Raw genomic sequence first — 22,531 nt, forward strand, 5'->3', positions numbered from 1 at the left:
AGGTGCTCTGCCCCCTACGATTCTTTCTGGTGTGCGTGATGTTGCAAGTCACATCAAGCGAGAGTGGGAAAATGGACGTACGAGAACTACAACTATGGTATGAGCACTGTTTTTGGCCAACAGCAGGTCAAAATACCTAGCTTTTGCTTCATTTCTGGACTGCGTAAAAAAAAAGGACTACGTTAGAGCGAACTATCACTCCTGAAAAGTACGTGACATTGCAATTCGTACCAGCTGGAACCACTGTATAAATTCAGCCTCTGGATGTTGGTTTTTTTCGTGTCTATAAAACACATTATCGCAGTATCTGCAGCTACGCCTCGAAGGATAGCTAGTTTCACGATAAGCATCACGACAAACTGTTTAGCATTCGACTGTATGCCTCACACATTTCATCAGTGCTCATCATCCCATTAGACCAATATATCACTATATACATTCTTTAAGAATGCATATCTAGCTGAACGTCCTGCACGCCTTCAATCTTAATGTTGCGAACTCCCAACTTTGTGATCACTGCGGCGCGCCATTTTGCATTCAGTGTTCACGGTGCACGTTAATAGTTTGTTTTGAACATTTCTTGAATGTCGACCATATCCATTATGTGAAGTACATACACCCCATAGAAAGTTGATCTCTTTATCCCTCGGACACTCATTTTTGTCACCCTCCTGAAGCACGTGGTGAGTCATTAGCAGCTAATATTTTTCCTGTCATAACTGTTAATACAACACTTTCAAATGAGCCTTTCTAAAGATTGAATTACGACCTCGCACTTACGAGGTTCCTTGTCAGAGTGTACAAAGAACGTGCATTACTGGTCCATTGAAAACCAAAAAGAGACTTAGGCAGGTGGAACATCACCGTAGATGATGAGTTAAACTCTGATTCACGATACTTGATACTAAGATTGTTTCAGAAATGGCAACATAATAGCAGGAGATGTACTAACTATTTCACACGAACTATTTTTCACCTTCTAGATGAAATATAAGTAGCAGAATCCTTATGCTACCAATAAGATGGGTGTCCAGTACATATTAATTTGCGTTTTCGTTGTGTTCTAGACCAAATGTATACTGCCAGACGGACTGCTCATGGAGGTATAGAGGATTGGCCTTCTCGGTCTCTAGACGCATATCTTCTGCGGGTCAATAAAAAATGATGTCTATCGTGATATTCCAACAACTCCAGAAAACATGCCGTTCCTTGCTAGTAATTCACTGCAACAGGTTACTCTGGAAGCAGCCATGAAAGACTTTGAGTACCTTTGAATGTTCTACCATTTTTAACGCACAATGGTTTGCAGTACTCCGTTTCCGTTTCTTTTAAAGTTCAACTTTATGTTTACGTGAAAACATGGTACTTTTTTGACAGTTCTCGAGGATGTGATGTGTGTTACTAATTAACAGTGTAGGGTGATATTCGAAAATGACGTACTGATCTTCATATCATCGTAACAAACAAAGTAACAAGAAAGGGACTCATGTAGGTTAAAGTGCCCCCTGGCAGCTAAATAACATTTGCTTGTTATATCTTTTATTTTCATTCTGGCCAAAAAGTTAATTGGTGTAGCCTGGATATTAATTACAAAGGTCGCTGCGTTGCCTGTGGGTGATGCCTTCGTTTGCAACAAATATGACATACAAAGCTTCCAAACATTTAGACAATGGCCGTTCATTCAATAAATTACATGTAACTGTTATAACCAAATGCTCCCAAATTCCAAACTTACCATCAGCGGCATCTTCCTAGTTTTTATCATTATCAAACAGATTAAATAGGAATTCATGTTATTCGTTTCGGTGAATGATAGTAGTGTTACGATACCAGACACCTCTGTGAGTCGCAAAATTATGCATTCGTATACCAAATTTAAAAAAAGGAACAAATTAAAAGAAAACGTAGCGTTTGTAGCTGTCCCTAGCATAAAGCGAAAATGCAGGGACAATAATTAAAAAGAATAAGGTCAGAAAGGGATAGGCAGACGATGACAAAGTAGATGTAAAGGATAACGTATGGAAATGTTGAGATAAATTTAGGCAGTGGCTACTGATAACTGCTTACCGATGAGGTGTCCATCCTCTGCGCCATCGAAGCCAGCGAGCTGCCACGAGTCGTTAAGTGGCCAGTAGAGATCTCTCAGGTAGGGCGAGTCGTCATCCATGGACAGCGGAATGGACGCGGACCTGCCAAGTGCCGTCAGGTTGATGTAGGCACTCTGCCCTGTGTACGAAACGTTCCAGAAGAAACGGGCGCAGTGCAAAACATCATATTTAAAACTAAGGCACTTTGATATCTTCACTCACTGTCGGAAAACCATGGCAGTTTTTGCGAAATTTGAGAACTCCCACGACTTTCACTGCAATACCAAGCACTAATGACGTTTATTATATATCAAAAGCAAATCCAAAACTCTAAACGAATCTTTCAACTACTAAGTATCCAATCACAAGTGCTAAAAAAAAAAAATCTACTGAAACAGCTAACAAGTTCTGTATAGCGATTGTATTCTATCACCATTCCCCATGTAAGACAGCCTTAACTTTATGACAGTTGTATCGACCAAACCAAACCTCCACTAGCCCATCCCTGCTTCTGAATGCCATACCAGGTGTCTCACTTTCAACATCGAGTTACCTTTCTGGACATGAATTACTTCGCAGCTTATCTAGTTCCCTTCATCCTAACCCAAATCAGCATATGAACTTTAGACCACCAAGCAAACAGGGCTCTACAAATTCTGTCATTTTGGGTCTTATTTTAAGTTTCATTTGGACAGTGATTCAGAGCTTTTAACGTTTCACTTCCGATAACCTGGCCTCAGTCAGACCTATTGTGTATTTGTGATTTACATCTACATAGAATTGTCTAAATACAGCTGTTTCTTTCCCTCTCATGACACAGCGAAACTTCTCTCCACGATGTTATGACATCAATTTTGTATTACGTTTTGTAATCTAGCTACCCGACTGATGGATCTAAAACTCAAAACTCCGACTTTTCGAATGCCAAAGTTGATTTTTGTGATGACAACATCTTCATTATTGGTTTCCTGTTGGATATTTGAATGGGGGACTACCTTTACCCAACGTGATGCCGTAATCATTGAATCATACAGTGGAGTTCCATGTCGTTAGGAAATATAATGTCAGCAGTTTCGCGTTGCATTCAGCCGTTCCCGGTACCTCTGAAGCAAGCTCATGTTCGCTCACGTTACGGAAATATGTTAGTCAACCATCCAGACTCTGCTACTACTGGAAAGCTTGCTCGCTCTCTCCTGGAGCTACATCTTAATATATTAGTACGGCCTCTCCACGCACTCCCCTCTGATGTGATTGCACCTTCTGTATCGCTATCTGTGACGTTAAGGCACGCAAGCCATCGCATGTCAACAAGTTCCGTGGTATGTGTGGGTACGGAACTGTAGCAAATTATCAGTGGAAACCGGTGTGAATGTTGAGACATCTTTTGAGACGACACATAGTCCGGACACAACCACAAAAATGAAGCAGAGTTGTCTTCAACTGGGTGTTGTCCATCAGTTACTCTACAGTTCATGATTGAGGAAACTTAATAACAACATACAGAGCGTGGTTTTCTTCACAGGCCCATCAAATTTGCTATAGCACTACCAACAAATCCAAGTCTACTATTCACCAATCCGCCCGAACAGGCCATGAAGGCCCAACCGTACCGACCGGCCGCCGTGTCACCCTCAGCCACAGGCGTCACTGGATGCGGATATGGAGGGGCATGTGGTCAGCACACCGCTCTCCCGGCCGTATGTCAGTTTACGAGACAGGAGCCGCTACTTCTCAATCAAGTAGCTCCTCAGTTTGACTCACAAGGGCTGAGTGCACCCCGCTTGCCAACAGCGCTGGGTAAACCGGACGGTCACCCATCTACGCACTAGCCCATCCCGACATCGCTTAACTTCGTGGATCTGACGGGAACCGGTGTTACCACTGCGCAAGGACGTTGACACTATTCACTACCCCTACTACTTATTTATGGATTCGTCCCATTTCTTATCTACGTTACTCGTAAATACAAGGTCCTGATACCAGTGCCATTCTAATACAGCGTCTTGAACGTACTGTATGATGAGGCTCCTAATCGTAAACTTATGAATAAGTCCACAAACACCCAGTTTTTGTGAGACAGTGGGGAAGCGGCATAATATTTACAAAACACGGCAAAAAAGAATAATCTACTATGTTATTTAAAAAAAGAAAATGAGTACAATGAGCTACACCCAGAACCCGTCAGAAATTCCTTGACAGTCTATCGCGACATCGATACGTGCGTTTGTCACAGCTAACTCCCTGAGCTCAAAAGCTATCCACACACGTGCTGAGCTCGCCGTGTGATCGACAGTGGTTTCTCATCTGTTGCGGTATTCCAGTCGCGTATCCGTACACGACTCTCAGTTCATCCACGCTTTGCTTGGTCTACCTGCAGAACACTGACGCACAACTGACGCCTCACGTCCAATGGGCGGGGCATTTCATCCTTGGAAAGGCCAGCCGGCCACATGCCAACAACATTCTAGCTTGCATTTAGTCAACTGCGCGTGCTGTGCTTGTCAACACTGTTCTGGCATGTGTACAATGTTATACAAATCGACGTGCGAAATAAATTGGGCTACTCCTTCGGCAAGTCCAATAAAGTAGTAGGGATTCAGTGTTATCGTTGCATTTGCAGCAAGATGCGTTGAATCGTGACTTTTTCCTCCCTCCCCTAATGACCCATTAGAGTATTGTAACGTTTAACATAAATTAAGCACCAGCAAGTATTTTCTGAAAGTACTTGTTTGTAATATAGCCTCTGACACGCTGACGATAAACAGCATCGACAAGAAAAGTCTGAAAGCTTTTGAAATATGGTACCACAGAAGAATACTGAAAACCACACTCATGCTCATAAATTAAGGATAATCCTGATACATGGTGAAACAACGCTCTGGTGGGCGGTTTGCGGGTTTAAATCACCTCGGGTTATGACCATGAGGTGCATTTGACCTGCGGTCGTCGCACTGTGGCGCTGGCAGCAGTCCACATACGCGGTGTGTTGGTGCATGTCAGAGTACGGTGCAGCGAGTAAGTGTGTGGACGTTTTGAAAGTGCTAATGGTGACTGTGTGTAGAAAATGGCTCAAAGAACACATATTGATGACGTTATGAGGAGTCGAATACTAGGGCGACTTGAGGTTGGTCGAACTCAGCAGCTCAAAACACGGCCACTCCGTGTGCCACAAAGTGTGATCTCAAGATTATGGCAACGATTCCAGAAGACAGAAAACGTGTCCAGGCGCTACTGTACGGGACGTCTACAGTGTACTACACCACAAGAAGACCGATATCAAACCATCAGTGCCCGCAGACGGCCATGGAGTACTGCAGGTAGCCTTGCTCGTCTACAGACGACTGAACAGACATGTTTTATTCGCCCGGAGACTTGAAAGGTGCATTCCACTTACCCCTGGTCATAGGAGAGCCCGTAAAGCCTGGTGTCAAGAACACACTACATGGTCATTGGAACAGTGGTCCCATGTTGTATGAGTCCAGGTATAGTCTGAACAGTGATTCTCACCGGGTTTTCATCTGGCGTAAACCAGGAACCAGATACCAGCCCCTTAATGTCCTTGAAATGGACCTGTATGGAGGTCGTGGTTTGATGATGTGGTGTGGGATTATGATTGGTGCACGTACACCCCTACATGTCTTTGACAGAGGATCTATAACAGTTCATGAGTATTGGGACGTCATTTTTCACCAGTATGTCCGCCTTTTCAGTGGCACAGTGGATCCCACCTTCCTCCTGATGTATGATAACACACGGCCCCACCGAGCTGCCATCGTGGAGGAGTACCTTGAAACAGAAAATATCAGGTGAATGGAGTGGCCCGCCTGTTCTCTAAACCTAAACCCCATCGAGCACATCCGGAATGCTCTCGGTCAACGTATCGCTGCACGTCTTCAAACCCCTACGACGCTTCAGGAGCTCCGACAGGCACTGGTGCAAGAATGGAAGGCTATACCCCAGCAGCTGCTTGACCTCCTGATCCAGAGTATGCCAACACGTTGTGCAGCCTGTGTACGTGCGCATGATGATCATATACCATACTGATGTCGGGGTACATGCGCAGGAAACATGGCGTTTTGTAGCACATGCGTTTCGGGACGGTTTTCTCAACTTATCACCAATACCATGGTCTTACAGATCTGTGTCGTGAATGTTCCCTATGTGCCCATGCTATTGGCGCCAGTTTTGTGTAGTGCACGTTGTGTGGCACCACATTCTGCAGTCATCCTTAATTTATGAGCATGAGTGTAGATGGAGAAACCGGAAAACTAAGAAGTAATCGGCAGGAAAAGAAACAGATGACACAGTTTGACTAACTGAAGGAAGCTGCTGAAATAGTTACACAGATGAAGCAAAACTTTATGACCACCCTGCTTAATAGCGAGTTCGTCCTCATTTGGAACGCAAAGCAGCAGCGATTCTGCGTGGCTTGGACACTGTAAGCCCTTGGTAGCTTTCCGAAGGTATGTGCCATCCGATGTACACAGATAAGCCAAGGCCTTCCAGTTAATTAAGGGTCCAGTAAAGTGTGGGCGCGAAGCTGACGCCTGATTGCGGCACAGATGTGTTCCATCTCGTTAAGATAAGGCGAATCTGGTGGTCAAAACATCAACCTTAATTTACTGTCATGCTCGTCAAACTACTATAATACTATTCAGGCGCTGTGAAGCAAACAGTTGTCCTGCTGGCAAATACCATAAAAATGGGGGAAGGTATAAAGGACTACAGATGATCTGCAGTATTAGTCACACAGTCCAAAATTGTCATCTTTTCTTCTGTTACTTCCACAGCTTCCTTGGAGGTCAGATGAAGTTCTCCGTAGAATAATATTGTCCCCAAAAGTCTGTCTCCAAGGCACGATGGCTGATTCGTCCGACCGGACGATACACTTCTATTAACCCACTGTCTAATCTTGATGATCCCGTGCCCATTGTAATCGTAGCTGACGACTTGATTGGGTCAGCAGGGGAAAACTAAGGTTTGCTGCGGAACTGAACAGTGAGCTCCGAAACATGTCTGCTTCAGCATTGTACTCCGTCATCAGATACGCCACCAGTTCGCTGTCTGTCCACCAGTTCGCTGTTTATCCCGCTATACAGAGCTGGCAGACCTCTTGCCTCTACGTTCTGCGACAAGGTGTGAACGTACAACACTTTGTAACGTTTCCGAGATTCTCATTTCCACAAACCGGGTCATAACAATCTGCCCTTTGTCAAAGTCTCTATTGTCACTACATTTTCGTATCTGCAGCCTCTACCATTATTAGAATCAGGTGGGGTATGGCTGCTTCCCGGCTGTCAGCCAGGGTTGCCTCGGGGCCAATGAGATGTACGGGCCCTGCATCGAGCTTGCGACGTCACCCTAGTCTACGATCGCAGGTTCGAATCCTGCCTCGGGCATTTATGTGTGTGATGTCCTTAGGTTAGTTAGGTTTAAGTAGTTGTAAGTTCTAGGGGACTGATGACCTCAGAAGTTAAATCCCATAGTACTCAGATCCATTTGAACCATTTCACCCTAGTCGGCTTGTCCGCCACACTTCGCGAAAGCTCGGACCGTGTAGGGTCCATAGGAAATCAATATGTAATTGAAAAGGTGCTCACTAAAAGGTCTTAAATTTATCATGTGCTATAGAGAGCTTGCATGCATTTAAACGAGCAGTCGAGAATTATTAAACTCGTCTGACATAGTTACTCGCTGCCTGTCATTGACGACTGTTTGCACTCTTAAGACGTGCAGTGTCACGTGGTGTGACGTGCACGCCACGACCTGTCTCTCTCGTGGGTCTCGGGTTGCCTGCTGTGACTTCACTGAGGGAATATGGAGACGGCCCGGACATAGTCGCCAGCTGCAGTCTCCTAATAGTGTGATTTCATGTGTGGCAAGTGCTTCGTTGCTACTTTTCTTATGAGAACTGAATTTCCGGTGTAATAAATAAGAGCAGGCATAATAAAATTGTGGAGTGACTCATTCTGGAGAGATGACCCTAAGCCATGGGATGTTATGTTTCACCACTTTCCGAAAAGATGTAATTTATTCCATCTTAGAGACATTAGTAAGGCATTAGTATAATGGGGACCTCAGGAAGCAAATTTTAACAATACAAATATGGCTGAAATGAAACAGAAGATAGTTAGTCAAGAGAGGGAACCACGGAAGGAGCCTCCAAGTGTGCATTGTCACTCGAATCCACCATAAGAGTAGAAAATTCTGGCACTCCTAGGGAATGATGACAATGAGAGAATCGGCTAATCCTTCAGCCACCCGAGAAAATCAAATTAGAGGCGCTTTCCAGAGCCATCTCTGGCGATTGGTAGCCTGAATGTCAAGGGAATAACAAAGAACAAACAAGAAAATTTCGCAGCTATGCCAAGCGCATAAATGAGATGTAATGTGTCTGTGGGAAAGGCACAGAGAAGAATCATCACTTAGGCCTCAAATTAAAGGGAGGTATTTAACAATAGAGGTACCACAAATTTAACGTGGTAGTGTAGTTGTCGTTAGACCTAACCTGAGCTTTACTTCCACAGGAAAAACACTAGAAAATGGCACTTAGATCTGAACTATCGAATGCCGAACCCTCACAGTAATCCATATATAATCCGCCATAAATTTTACTCTTATTATGCCAGACAACTTCAAACATCAGAAAAAGCAATTTATCGTAGGTGACTTCAGCTGCCGTCGTGTAAATTGGAGATACAACGAAACGATGGCAATGGTCAGTTGCAATAAGAATGAATGGAAATAAATAACTTCTTTCTCCTACATGACTCAAAGCTGCCATACTCCGTCACGAACAAAATTTGGAAACGAGGTTACAATCCTGATAACTGCTTTGTCAGCAGCAAAATCCAAGATAGCTGTGTTAAAAATGTATATGGAGCTCTTCCAGAAACTCAGCATAGGCCCATTGCAATACAAGTCTTCTCAGCAGTCAATTCTGTTAACATGCAATTTCAAAGAAGTTTCAGTTTTAAAAAGGCAACACGGACGGATTTCTCAAGGAAATTGGGTGAGGAAATCAGCAACATAAATTCCGACACAGAAAAATATACATTCTCCGTAAAGTGTCAAAGAAGCACTTCCCGAGAGGCCGTAGACAGAACTGCACACCAGGACACTCTGAGGGTACCAAAAAACCTTCGAGAAATATGAAGAATTGTACTCAAAAGGCCCTTTCAGTGACCAGACAATAGCTCGTGGCACACCCCTCGTAAGAGCATTCAGTGAAACAAGGCAAAAGAAATGGGTCGAAACCTTGGAGAAAATGAACATGCCACATAGCATGAAAACTGCATGGAATCTGATCATAAATCTCAAGGGGACCCAAAAGAAAGCAAGGAAATAATTAGATTAAGTAACATCTAATCAAACTGCTCACGAGCTACTACTGAACGGTAATCATAACAAAAAATGTGACAAAAGCAAGTCGCAACGCGATATCCACATACACATCCATAACTTGTCCCCTCCTTTCATAATGAGGAAGCTCAATGAGGGTACAAACCCTATAAAAAAGGGGTAAGACGGCTGGTGTTGATGGCGTGTGCCTCATTTCGGACCGACTGCCAAAAAATAGGGTGTTGAGCCTATTGAAGCACTGTCGAGACACCCTTTAAATCCCTAAACAATGGAGGAATTCCAAGTTAATAGCACTCATAAAACCTGGAAAACATCGGGATCATCATGCAGTTATCGGCCTATATCTCTTCTCTGACACCTCTCCGAACTGCAGGAAAGGCTGATCCTTAATCGAATCAATGACATCGTTGATTCAAAGCTAAGCGTGCAACAAGCTGACTTCAGTCCAAGTAAATCTTATACCTGCCAGATCTTGGCACTCACAGAGCATACAGAGGAGCGAAATGGAAATAAATTAACAAGGTTCTTGACACTGGTTAATCTAAGTACTGCCTACGATACAGGAACCCACCTAAAACTATTGCTCAAAATCTGTGAAACTGTTAGGGAACATCGGCTAGTAGAAATCATAGTATCCTTTGTCCAGAGACAACTATTCTACGTCATTTTAGAGGGGAAAATCAGTCGCTGGAGAAATCAGAAAAGCGACATTTCTCAAGGAATTGTTCAACATCCCATGATGTTCAACATACATAGGATCAACATTTTCTCTATATTGATGATCTGTGCATCACAGTACATGGAAGAACCTTTGAAGAAGTAGAGGTAAAATTGTAGAATTTTGCCTGTGTCTGTTCTTTCGGACATGTACGAAAGAGCAGACACCACGCATTGACATAACTGATTCACCTCGACGGGCGATGGATCCACCTTCTTCAGTGCCGACGCACAGGTACGTCTGACCCACTGGCGGGAATTTCAGAGGAGCGAACATTGAGGACGTGGAGAGGGACTGTGGATAGGTGGCGCATGGGAGTGTGGGTCGGCCGTCAGGAGTGCCGAGAAAGGCCGAGCAGTTGCGATGAACACTGCGGCCTGGTGGTACAGTAGTTAACGCAACTGCGTAGTAAGCAGGAAATCCTGGGTTCGAACACCAGTCCAGCTAGCATTTTCACTCGTCGCCACTGATGCTGCACAAAGTCCTGATGCAGCTGATATCAATATTCCCTTCCCTTTTCATCCCTTTCCCCCCCCCCCTCCTCCTCCAATTCAAATCACATCATTAGTTGTTTATCTGGGGGTCCAATGTGTATGATCGAGGAACTAACCACAAAACATTGATATAAAGCAGTCGCTGAGTGGTCATCAATCTACTCTATCCAGCGCATGCCTCTACATCTCTGTATAACTACTACAGACTACATCCATTTAATCTTTTTCACTGTAGTCATGCATTACCCGCCAGCGTAGCAGAGATCGCTAATGCGCTGCTTCCTGGACTCGGGTAGGCGCGCCGGCCCCGGATCGAATCCGCCTGGCGGATTAATGACGAGGGCCGGTATGCCGGCCAGCCTGGATGTGGTTTTTAGGCGGTTTTCCACATCCTGCTAGGCGAATACCGGGCTGGTCCCCACGTTCCGCCTCAGTTACACGACTCACAAACATTTGAAAACGTTCGCACTATTTCATGACTTACACTGGACGCAGACAGCTGGGGTACACTACTTCCATCCCGGGGGGTTGGGGTGGCTGCAGGAAGGGCATCTCGCCACCCTCTGCACGTACCACTGCCAAATCCCTCATAACAAAGCCGACCCCGCGTTGGCGCGGGACGAAGGCCGGAGAAAAAAGAAAAGACTGTAGTCAAGTATTGACTCACACTTTCCTCCATTACCAAATTGATAATTCGTTACCGCCTCATGAGACCACAAATTTCTTTTTTATCAATTCGATTTAATATCTCCTTGTTAGTGATCCGATCTACCCATCTAATCTTCAGCATTCTCCTGCAGCACTAGATTTCAAAAGCTTCGGTTTGTTTTTGTCTAAACTGTTTGTCGTCCAGGTTTCACTTCCGTGCAAGGCTACGCTCCAGACCTCGACCTTCAGTTAAGTTATCCCAACACTGAAATCGTTTTTGATGTTAACAAAATTTCTTTCTTTGAAACCTTTTTCTTGCATCTGCCAGTCTACATTATATACCCTCTGTAAATCGATCATCATGCATTAATTTGCAACCCAATTAGCAAAATTCATCTGCTACTTTCAGTGCATCATTTGTTAGTCCAATTGCCTCAGCGTCATCCGATTTAATTCTACTATTGCAGTGCCATTGTTCTGCTTTTGCTGTCATTCATCTTACAACCTCTTTTCAGCCCATCATTCGATCCTCTTGGTGCATATCAAAGAATTTTACTTCTTCCCCCTGAACTTTTATTCCTTTTTCCTAATTTCTCCTTGGTTCCCTTTACTGCTTACTCAACGTAGAGATTGAATAACACAGGCGATAACCCCAGTCACAATCCTGTCTCAAATACTATTTCTGTTTCATGCCTTCTACTCTTAAAATTCTAATCCGGTTTCTGTACAAGTTGCAAATAACCTTTCGCTCTCTGTATTTTATCCATGCCAACGTCAGAATTTCAAGCACTGTATTCCACTGAAGACTTCCAAATCTACTAATACTACACGTATAGGTTTTGTTGTTCTTGTATGCCTTGTAAGATAGGTCGTAGTACTGTCTCGTATTTTCATGCATTTTCTTGGAACCGAAAGTGGTCGTATTCGATGTCGGTTTTTACTAGTTTTTCCATTCTTTTAATTAATATCGTTATTTTGAAACCATGTTTCTTAAGACTGGCGGTTCTGTAATATTCTCACCTGCAGCACCTTCCTTGAAATCGGAATTATTACATTGTTCTTTAAGTTTGACCTGCCTCATGGATCTTACAGACCAGGTGGAATAGTTTTGTCGTGGTAAGTAATCATAAAGATCTCAATAATTCTTCCGTAAATCAATTGTGGTCAAACACCTGACAAACAAAAAACGTTCTTAAACATTTTCCTCTATTCATGCATGTTTTGTGCAGTTACGAAGCTTTTACTTGTTGTTATTCGTCCCTCTAGGTGCTCCACCTCACATACTACCTCGTACATAAGCCACATTGTTTAGGCCCCTGTAAGGTAATGGCTTAGCCCAGAGGTAAGTTCCTGAAACCAAACTCCATTAACAGCCACCGCCTCTAATGGGTCACGACCAGACTACTACGTCTAGAATTAACGTTAACCTTCGGGTTTATCAACATGATCATATGACTAAGCTAGTAAGCAGATGTCCTATGCATTATTATGACTGAGGTTTTATTCCGTCGGCATTTTGGGTGAGTTGTATTCAAGCGTATAACACATCGACTATATACGAGGGTTGGAACTTTAATAGTGGCAACTATTTATTTACAGCTCGTACAAAATAGATACGTGTTTCAAAGTTTTACTGACCTTCAAAGTAGTCATCAGCATGTTGTATAACCCGTTGACAGCGATGTGGAAGTCGTAGGATACTCTTAGCAGTGCCAGCTGTGTTGACAGTTCGAGCGGCGCGATATTGACCGACGAATTTGTAGCAGTTCTGAAGCGAATGTCGTGAAGTGTTTCCTTCAGTTTAGAAATCGATTTGAACTTCGAGGGCTTGTCAGGGGAGTGCAGTAGGTGGTATAACACTTAGCAGCCCCATCAGTCAAACAAATCAGTAACAGCTTGCACTGTACGTGCCTCAGCATTGTCCTGTAGAATGATTGTCAGGTTGTAAGAGGTATGCGCTATATGCGCTGCCTGCAATAGGCAAGGCATAGGAGAGTCTCTGACCAGAGAGCAGTATGTAGTTAGTTGTCGCTTGTGTGCGCTAGTCGGCATTAGTCTTCAGTAGTAGTCTGCGTGAGTCGGCAGTTGTCGACGGTAGTCTGCGCGTGTCTGCGCGTGTCGGCAGTCTGCTCTGGAGGATGAGTATTATTCTAGAAGGTAAAGAAGCAACCTTGCGCATATCTAGTAATGTATGTTAACTGTCTTCCAATTTCTTTTAAAAAACGCCCCAATAATAATTTTTATAATATAAAGTAATTGTTTAAAAAAAACATTCATTTCAATTTAAAGATTATATCCAATGCATGATTATTCCTTTCACGAATCACAAAGCATAGGCCAGCATTGCACGGAGCTGTGCCGAAAATTTTTTTAGCTAAGAGCAGATATATTCGCAGTTTTTATTGAGGTAAGAATTTTTGCTTTTTTTATTCAGAGTACAGGGCCGTGGCGCAGCGCTGCTGTCGTCATAAAATTTACCAGGTTACTGAATTTTTTTATTATTTTGGTGTTTAGGAATTTTTCTGTTCGAACTTAACATTAAATGAGAAAAGAATTTTGTGGGTACATTAAATGTGAATGCATTTCTGCCCAGAGATTATGGATGGGAACCAATTTTGTTCAGAGGTTACAATATTTAAAATTCATTTAATTATTATTTCCGTGGGGAGGTTACACATGGTTCTTGGTTCATTTTAATTATTATTATTGTGGGGAGGTTTCAAGGTCCTGCAGAAAGTGTCATCACTTCTGTCTCTGTGCTGTTCATTTTTGGATCACAGCCTAAGACCAGCTTAGAGACAGAAGTGTTGACACTTTCTGCAGGACCTGACCATCATTTTGCAGGACAATACTCAAGCACGTACAGTGCAAGCTGTTACTGATCTGCTTGACTGATGGGGCTGCTAAGTGCTATAACACCTACTGCACTCCCGTGACTCAAGCCCTCGTGAGTTCAACTCGATTTCTAAATTGAAGGAAACACTTCAAGGCATTCGATTCAGAACTGCAACAAATTCGTCGGGCAATAAAACGCGCCTCTCGAACTGTCAACATAACTGGCACTGGTAAGAGTATCCTACGAGTTCCACATCGCTGGCAACGGGTTATACACAATGCTGGTGGCTACTTTGAAGGTCAGTAAAACTTTAGAACACGTATCTATTTTGTACGAGCTGTAAATAAATAGTAGCCACTATTAAAGTTCCAAACCTCGTATAATGCTTCTTTAGTCTAATTATGTGTTATATTAATGAATTCATCAATTCTGCCCTCTCTGTAGAAGTCAGCAATCAATACGATTTTCAGTGGTTCTGATCCACATCTTACCAAATACATACTATATCACTGCAAGCTAAATGCAGACATCTAGCTCCTTGGCCAGTTTTTCATGTAACGAGCGAGATTAGGACCCTGTGAACGTTCTCTCGCTGTTGTACGAGGTAAAGCAATTCTGGCCAACAGGCAGCCTAATTCTGTGGCGGTCATTCAGACTTCGTTAACAGTGGACGCTGATTCGCGCACTTTGATCGTCCTTGCGCAGAGCATGACTGAGGTCCTTTTACTCTGCTTGCTACAGGTGTGAGGAATGGGTGGATTTGTACGTCAAATGCAGCTTCGCCATTTCCAGTCAGCCCATGGCATGTGAAAATTTCGTACCTTTTCGCATGCCAGTAAAGTCATGGTCCTGCAGAGTAATTAATAACTGTTTTTTTCACTCGTAATCCTCTTGCCTCTATAGCCTGATTGAGGTTAGTTGCAATCTGGCGTTTAAGGAAAGAAGTTTCGACGTTGCCGTGACAAACACAGTCTGCAGGCAGCCATCGCAACAGTCCGCTCTCCGCGGCGACAGAAAACTTCGCCTCCCACAAAATCCACACACAAATTCAGAAATTCACGTATAGTGCGCACCTCTGTAGCGCGTCACAGGATCTATTCCTAATCGTAATTAGGGACGAGGTTCGTTTATTCATGAAATACGCCAGATTTTCGTGCCCAGAAATTTTTCCTTCGCAGACTACTTGGATAGTAGAGAGCGCTAAGTTGTACGCTTGCGAAACACAGGGAGACTAGCTATCTCTGGATCGACGAGGGCTGATGAACCAGCAAGCCTAGATGTGGGTTTTAGGTGCTATCCCACATCCAGCTAGGTAAATACAGGTGTGGTAATCATGTAGCGCCTAAGTTACACGCTAAACAAACACTTAAGAAACGTTATCACCCTTGAACATGAGATCTACACTAGACGCAGACAGCTAGGGTACAAATATTTACCTTTTGTAGATAGTGGTGGCGTCATAACTGCATCCGGTCACCAAACGTCGCTAATACTGCCAAAAACGATGTATACATGGTGTGATTCAAAAGTTTCAAGACTTAACTCAGAACTAGAAATTTATTGAGCGTTTAAGTACAAGTTCATGGTGTGGGTTTCTGTTGTCATGTCCTAGTTCATGAACCATGGGCAACGTATGAGTGGCCAAGTAAGTGGTCCTGACAGTAGGGCTACCAGTTACTTTGGAATAAGGCTGGGCATCTCGGACATATTCTGAGTTGTGGTCATCTTTGCGCTCAGACAGCCAAGACTAGCAAATCCACCGGTTAGTCCCTCAACCGTTAGGGGTAAAACTCAATGGGACCCGGGGCAAGTAAGGCTAGCAACCAGCTTCCCTGCTACTTTAAATATGATGCTGGCAACATTAAGAGCAAAATACCTCGGACCTTTGGAGGTGACGGAGTCCCACCTCTAATTGACAAACCAGGGACTCATAAGATAAGACTCGGCAAACCAATGGTAACGAGATGGGGAGCTATTAATATCAATGGGGGAAGAAGGTAGAGCTGGCACAGGCTGCAAGTAAGATGGGGTTGGACGCTTTAGCTGTTAGTGACATTCGGGTAAGGGGTGAGAAAGAAGAGGAAGTGGGAGAATACAAGGTCTACCTGTCAGGAGTCAAAGCAGGAACAGCACAGTGGGGTGTAGGAAAGAAATGGAACCCAGCGTAGTTTGCATTAAGGTATGTAAACGAACGACTGATGTGGATAGATTTGACAGTGTCTAGCAAGAAAATTTGGATTGTGTCAGTATATTCGCATTGTGAAGGGACAGATCAAGATAAGATGGATAATTTGTATGAAGCACTCAGTGATGTAGTTGTTAGAATAAAGAGCAAGGGCAGTGTTCTGTTCATGGGTGATTTTAATGCCAGGATTGTAAATCGAACAGAAGAGTATGAAAAAGTTATGGATAAATTTGGAGAGGATATGGAGGCCAACAGGAACGGGCAACAACTCTTGGATTTCTGTGCCAGTATGGGCTTAGTAATCACAAACTCCTTTTTTAAACATAAGTTCACCGGTATACTTGGGAAGGCAGGGGAACCAGATCTGTCTTTGACTATATAATAACAGATCAGGAATTCAGGAAGGCTGTGAGGGACACACGTGTATTCAGGGGATTCTTTGATGACACTGGTCACTATTTAATCTGCAGTGAAATTGGTATTGTGAGGCCGAAAGTGCAGGAGGTCAGGTCCATATGTAGGTGGATAAGAGTGGAGAAACTTCAGGATAAGAAAATCAGGCACAAGTACATATCAGTGATTTCAGAAAGGTACCAGTTAGTTGAATATAGTCAATTACAGTCATTGGAAAAGGAATGGACAAGGTACAGGGACACAGTACTAGAAATGGCTAAAGAATGTTTTGGAACAGTAGTGTGTAAAGGTAGGATGAAGCAAACAGTTTGGTGGAATGACACAGTCAAGGCAGCCTGTAAAAGGAAAAAGAAGGCATATCACAAATGGTTACGTACTACAACTCAGGTAGACAGAGAAAGTTATGTTGAAGAAAGAAATAAAGCCAAACAGATAATTGCAGCATCCAAGAAGAAATCTTGGGAAGACTTTGGAAGTAGGTTGGAGACTTTGGGTCAAGCTGCTGGAAAACCATTCTGGAGTGTGATTAGCAGTCTTCGAAAGACAGGTAAAAAGGAAATGACAAATACTTTGGACAGGTCAGGAAAACTGCTGGTGAATCCTGTTGATGCCTTGGGCAGATGGAGGGAATATTTTGAATAGTTGCTCATTGTAGGTGAAAATACGATCAGTAATGTTTCAGATTTCGATGTACAATGGGATAGGAATGATGATGGAAATAGGATCACATTTGAGGAAGTGGAGAAAATGGTCAATAGATTGCAGTGCAATAAAGCGGCTGGGGTGGATGAAATTAAGTCGGAACTCATCAAATACAGTGAAATGTCAGGTCTTAAATGGCAACACAGGATAATTGAAATGACCTGGGAGTCGGGACAAGTTCCATCAGACTGGACGAAAGCAGTAATCACACCAATCGTTAAACATGGAAACAGAAAAGATTGTACAATTACAGAGGCATCTCTGCGTAAAATCTTCTCCGGTATTGTTGAAAGGAATGTGCGAGTATTAGTTGAGGACCAACTGGATGAAAATCAGTGTGGGTTTAGGCCTCTTAGAGGTTGTCAGAACTTGATCTTTAGCTTACGGAAAATAATGGAGAAGTGTCACGAGTGGAACAGGGAATTGTATCTATGCTTTATAGATCTAGAAAAGGCATATGACCGGGTTCCTAGGAGGAAGTTATTGTCTGTTCTACGAGATTATGGAATAGGAGGCAAACTTTTGCAGGCAATTAAAGGTCTTTACATAGATAGTCAGGCAGCAGTTAGAGTTGACGGTAAATTGAGTTCATGGTTCAGAGTAGTTTCAGGGGTAAGACAAGGCTGCAACCTGTCTCCACTGTTGTTCATATTATTTATGGATCATATGTTGAAAACAATAGACTGGCTGGGTGAGATTAAGATACGTGAACACAAAATAAGCAGTCTCGCATATGCGGATGACTTAGTTGTGATGGCAGATTCTATTGAAAGATTGCAAAGTAATATTTCAGAGCTAGATCAGAAATGTAAGGACTATGGCATAAAGATTAGCATCTCCAAAACGAAAGTAATGTCAGTGGGAAAGAGATGTAAACGGATTGAGTTCCAAACAGGAGGAACAAAGTTAGAACAGGTGGACGGTTTCAAGTACTTAGGATGCATATTCTCACAGGATGGCAACATAGTGAAAGAACTGTCAGCGAGGCGTAGCAAAGCTAATGCAGTGAGCGCTCAGCTACGATCTACTCTCTTCTGCAAGAAGGAAGTCAGTACCAAGACTAAGTTATCTGTGCACCGTTCAAACTTTCGACCAACTTTGTTGTATGGGAGCGAAAGCTGGGTGGATTAAGGTTACCTTATCAATAAGGCTGAGGTTACGGATATGAAAGTAGTTAGGATGATTGCAGGTACTAGTAGATGGGAACAATGGCAGGAGGTTGTCCACAATGAGGAAATCAAAGGAAAACTGGGAATGAACTCTACAGATGTAGCAGTCAGGGCGAACAGGCTTAGATGGTGGGGTCATGTTACACGCATGGGAGAAGCAAGGATACCCAGGAGACTCATGGGTTCAGCAGTAGAGGGTAGGAGGAGTCGGGGTAGACCAAGGAGAAGGTACCTGGATTCGGTTAAGAATGATTTTAAAGTAATAGTCTTAACATCAGAAGAGGCACCAATGTTAGCACTGAATAGGGGATCATGGAGGAGACTGAACGCTGAAAGGCATAATCAGTCTTAAATAATGATGATGATGATGATGATGATTTAGGTACAACGGACTAAAATTATTCAAAATATGATCCTTCAGCATCAACACAGAGCTGCCAGCGCGTCTTCCACTGTTCATAGCGCATCTGGATGGCCTCGGGCGTCATGCTGTCAAGGGCTCTCGGTGAAGCCTGTAGGGTGGCTGTGGCAGTGTTGTCACGTAGAACTTGACCAAAACTTCGACGGCGGCCCGCGACGTGTGAGCGGGCGCGTTGTCGTGGTGGAGAATCTAATCGCCCTTGATCGCCGGGCGGACACGGCGAACTCGATCCCTCAAGCGTCGGAGCACTCACACTGAGGAAAAGGTCATTGTTTAAAAGTTCCCGCACTCTCCCCACATTTTGATCCGTTCGGCTTGATAATGGCCTCCCAGAGCGGTCATCGTCTTCAACATTCCCGCGGCCATCTTTGAAAGGTTTGTGCCACATGGAAACCATTGCACAGGACATAGCTATTGCCTTAAAGGCGTCTTGAATCATACCGAAAGTCTCCGTGGCGGTTTTGTTCAGTCGCACGCAAAACTTAATCTCATACCGCTGCTCCAAGCGCTGCTCCATTTCTGCCTCTCCCACTTTCCGACCGACGTCAATGACACAGACTCACGCTGCAAGAGATGCGCACTCTCCAGGTTTCCGGAGGCAACTGCCGCAGCGTCAGTTCGTTCCCTGAGACACCCCCAACCCCCCCCCCCAATACTTCCCCCACCCGGCGGAACCGGTCCGCGCGCTCCCCTACTCAAAGATGAATCAGTCTTGAAACTTCTGAATCACACCTTGTATAAATGCCGACCCCATAAGGGTACGGGAAAAGGCAAAAGGAAAAGGAAAAAAGGAAAGTTTCCTTCATGAAGACATATTTCTTTGCTCCTGCGAAGTGGCAATACAGTGGGAACCGGCAATAGTAGACACTCATTGGTGTACTATTGATGGGAGGAGTCCAGTCCACTCAGTATGTTATTCAGACTATACAGCCTCCTGTCGCGTTTTCCGGATCATCCTCGCCGCATCAGCTCACCTTCTGCTCACTCCACACCTTAGCTGTGATAGTTAATTTGACCTAACAGGCGTCCTCTCTCACCAGAAATATAGAGAGATGTTTGTCTGCGGCTTTCAACAAAACGGTTGTGATACCATGCAAAAGGACTCGGTGGAAGGCCTGTGTTGTTTCCTTGACTCTACAGTTGGCAGAAAACTTCGCTGGTTTCAGCGACTTGGGACGCGAGCGTCACTTTGTGAGGACAGGTGTAGGCAGAGGCTCCACTCACCTGCCTGCGGGAGGTCCCCGGCGAGCAGCAGCAGCGTGCAGAGGCAGGTCAGCCCAACACCGGACCTCCGGCCGGCGGCGGCGTTGGTAGCCCACATCCACGTGCAGCGCGCCACCCAGCCTGCGGCACACAATGCGAGGAGCGCTCGTAAATCACGTGGCGCCCAGTAGCCGAGCAGTATTTGTAACAGCGATCTTGGGATGTGATATATACTTGTATTTGTGTATCGTATACACTCTAACACAAAAGGAAAAAACAGAACGCACTGCGAAGGAATTATCAGAGCGAGACGGAAATCGGTAGCGTGGCGTACATGTACAGATAAACAAATGATTAATATCTCAGAAAAATGGGTGATTTATTCAAGAGAAAGAACTTCACAATTTGACTAAGACAATAGTGCGTTGGTCCACCTCTCCCCCACATGTAAACATTTATTCGGCTTGGCATTGCATGATTGAATTGTTGGATACCCTCTTGAGGGAAACTGTGGCAAGTTCTTTCCAACTGGTGCGGTAGATCGTCAAAATTGAGAGATGTTTGGAGGGCTCTGCCATAATACTTCAAATTTTCTCAACTAGGGCGAGATCTGGTGACCTTGCTATCAAGGTAGGGTTTGGCAAACACGAAAACAAGCAGTAGAAGCTCTCGACGTGTGTGAGAGAGAATTATCTTGCTAAAATGAAAGCCCATGATGCCTTGCCACGAAGGGCAACAAACAGAGCATAGAACTTCGTCGACGTATCGCTGTGCTGCGAGGGTGTCGTGGATGACCACCTAAAGGGTCCTGATACGAAAATAAATTGCACCCAAACCATTACTCCGGGTATGGCGGGAGACAGAGAGGTTGGTATCCTAGCACAGCCCGAGGTGTCTCCAGAAACGTCTTCAAACTGGAATCGCATGACTGGAACACAAACGCCTTCAGTGATGAGTCCTCCTTCGAAATGAACCCTAATGACCAGACACGATGCACTGGACAGAGACGGAATACTAACCTGACTATTGCGCACCATAAGGGCCAACAATCAAGACTGATGTTGAGAGGTGGCGTTTCATTTCATATCAGGACCCTGTAGCGTCGCAAGTTGTTCCGAGCGAAAGTTTGTTTTAGGATAGCTTGCTGCATGTAGCTTCGAGGACTAACATCTAGCGGCCTAACAGAGAGACCCATGAGCATCTGTCACTGCCTGTCGTGGGAAAGCTATTCAAGGTCTCTTACTCAACGCGTACATTCACCAGCTATAAGAACCTAAATAAATTACAATATATATTATTCAATCATTTTCAAAATCAGTACACTACCTTTTGTTATTCAGGAGAAGACTGTATAAAAATTTCAGTATTGTAACTATCATAGTTTCGGAGATAAAAAAATTACTAAAAAGTAAAAAACCAACACTTAGGGAACTAAATTCAGTTAGAAAACAGGGTAGTTTATCTTTTGGTATAATTGTAAAACACAAACCGAACTCTCAGTGTGCAGAAATAATTAATTGAGATTTTCATATTAAAACATAAATTATTTTTCGTTTTCGTAATATAAAAATCAGACAAAGTTATTATTTGCGTCTGATATGGTTGTGGGAATAAATGTGAGTAAATGAGAGTGTGTTTGTGGGACATTCGTTTAATTTCAGTGTTGCATTATATACCATCTTAAGTAACCTGCAAGAGTTACACAAGCCTGTCGTGGGAAAATGATCCTTGGGGATTTACTCACTTTGCTGATGACGTATGTCTAGGTGTGATTGCTATTGTAACAGAGCAGCCAGAAAGTCAGCTGGAATAAAATATGTATCTAAAGAATATTATTAGAATTATTGCATTTTCGTTTTCGTTTATTAAACATTACTTTAATATTTGCACGTCAGATAGGCGCAAATGCGTCTGTGTGTAAGGATTGGTGCAGGTCAGTTTTGGTGCGAGTATGATCATGAGTGAGAATTCTGATTGGTAACGAGTATGGTGAGCCAATCGGAATTGAGACGATTCCCGCTCGTTACCTAATAGTTATACTGGGAGTGAGGCTGGAAAAAGGAGTCGCTCGCTAGCTTTGAACGCGGACGGTCATGTTACTAGTGACAGTAAAAACAATGTGTAAAATGAAAAAAATAATAGGCATCTCGCATCCAGATTGAGTGGCCGTAATAGCAGTTGTATTTACGGACAGTTTTGAGAAGTCTGGAAGTTTTGGGATTGTTTTGCTGGAATGATATTCGCGTGTGAAAATTCTGCCTTCGTGGTATCTGCGTGGCATGTTTCAGTATT

At 43.8% G+C, this 22,531-nt stretch overlaps 1 protein-coding gene across 1 annotated transcript in view; it reads right to left on the reverse strand.

Annotated features, from left to right (window-relative positions):
• LOC124616286 (opioid-binding protein/cell adhesion molecule homolog) overlaps positions 1–20,357 on the reverse strand; it is a gene marked incomplete at its 3' end in the record, with an annotated part of 87,621 nt that extends 67,264 nt beyond the window's left edge. The window contains exons 1-2 of the mRNA XM_047144589.1: positions 20,261–20,357; positions 2,068–2,226 (exon numbers count right to left, since the gene is read on the reverse strand). Coding sequence (XP_047000545.1) covers positions 2,068–2,226; positions 20,261–20,357 — 256 coding nt within the window. The remainder of the gene's footprint in view (positions 1–2,067; positions 2,227–20,260) is intronic.
• Between the last annotated feature and the right edge of the window lie 2,174 nt (positions 20,358–22,531).

This window comes from Schistocerca americana, chromosome 5 (assembly GCF_021461395.2).
Source record: "Schistocerca americana isolate TAMUIC-IGC-003095 chromosome 5, iqSchAmer2.1, whole genome shotgun sequence".
NCBI classification, from domain to species: domain Eukaryota; kingdom Metazoa; phylum Arthropoda; class Insecta; order Orthoptera; family Acrididae; genus Schistocerca; species Schistocerca americana.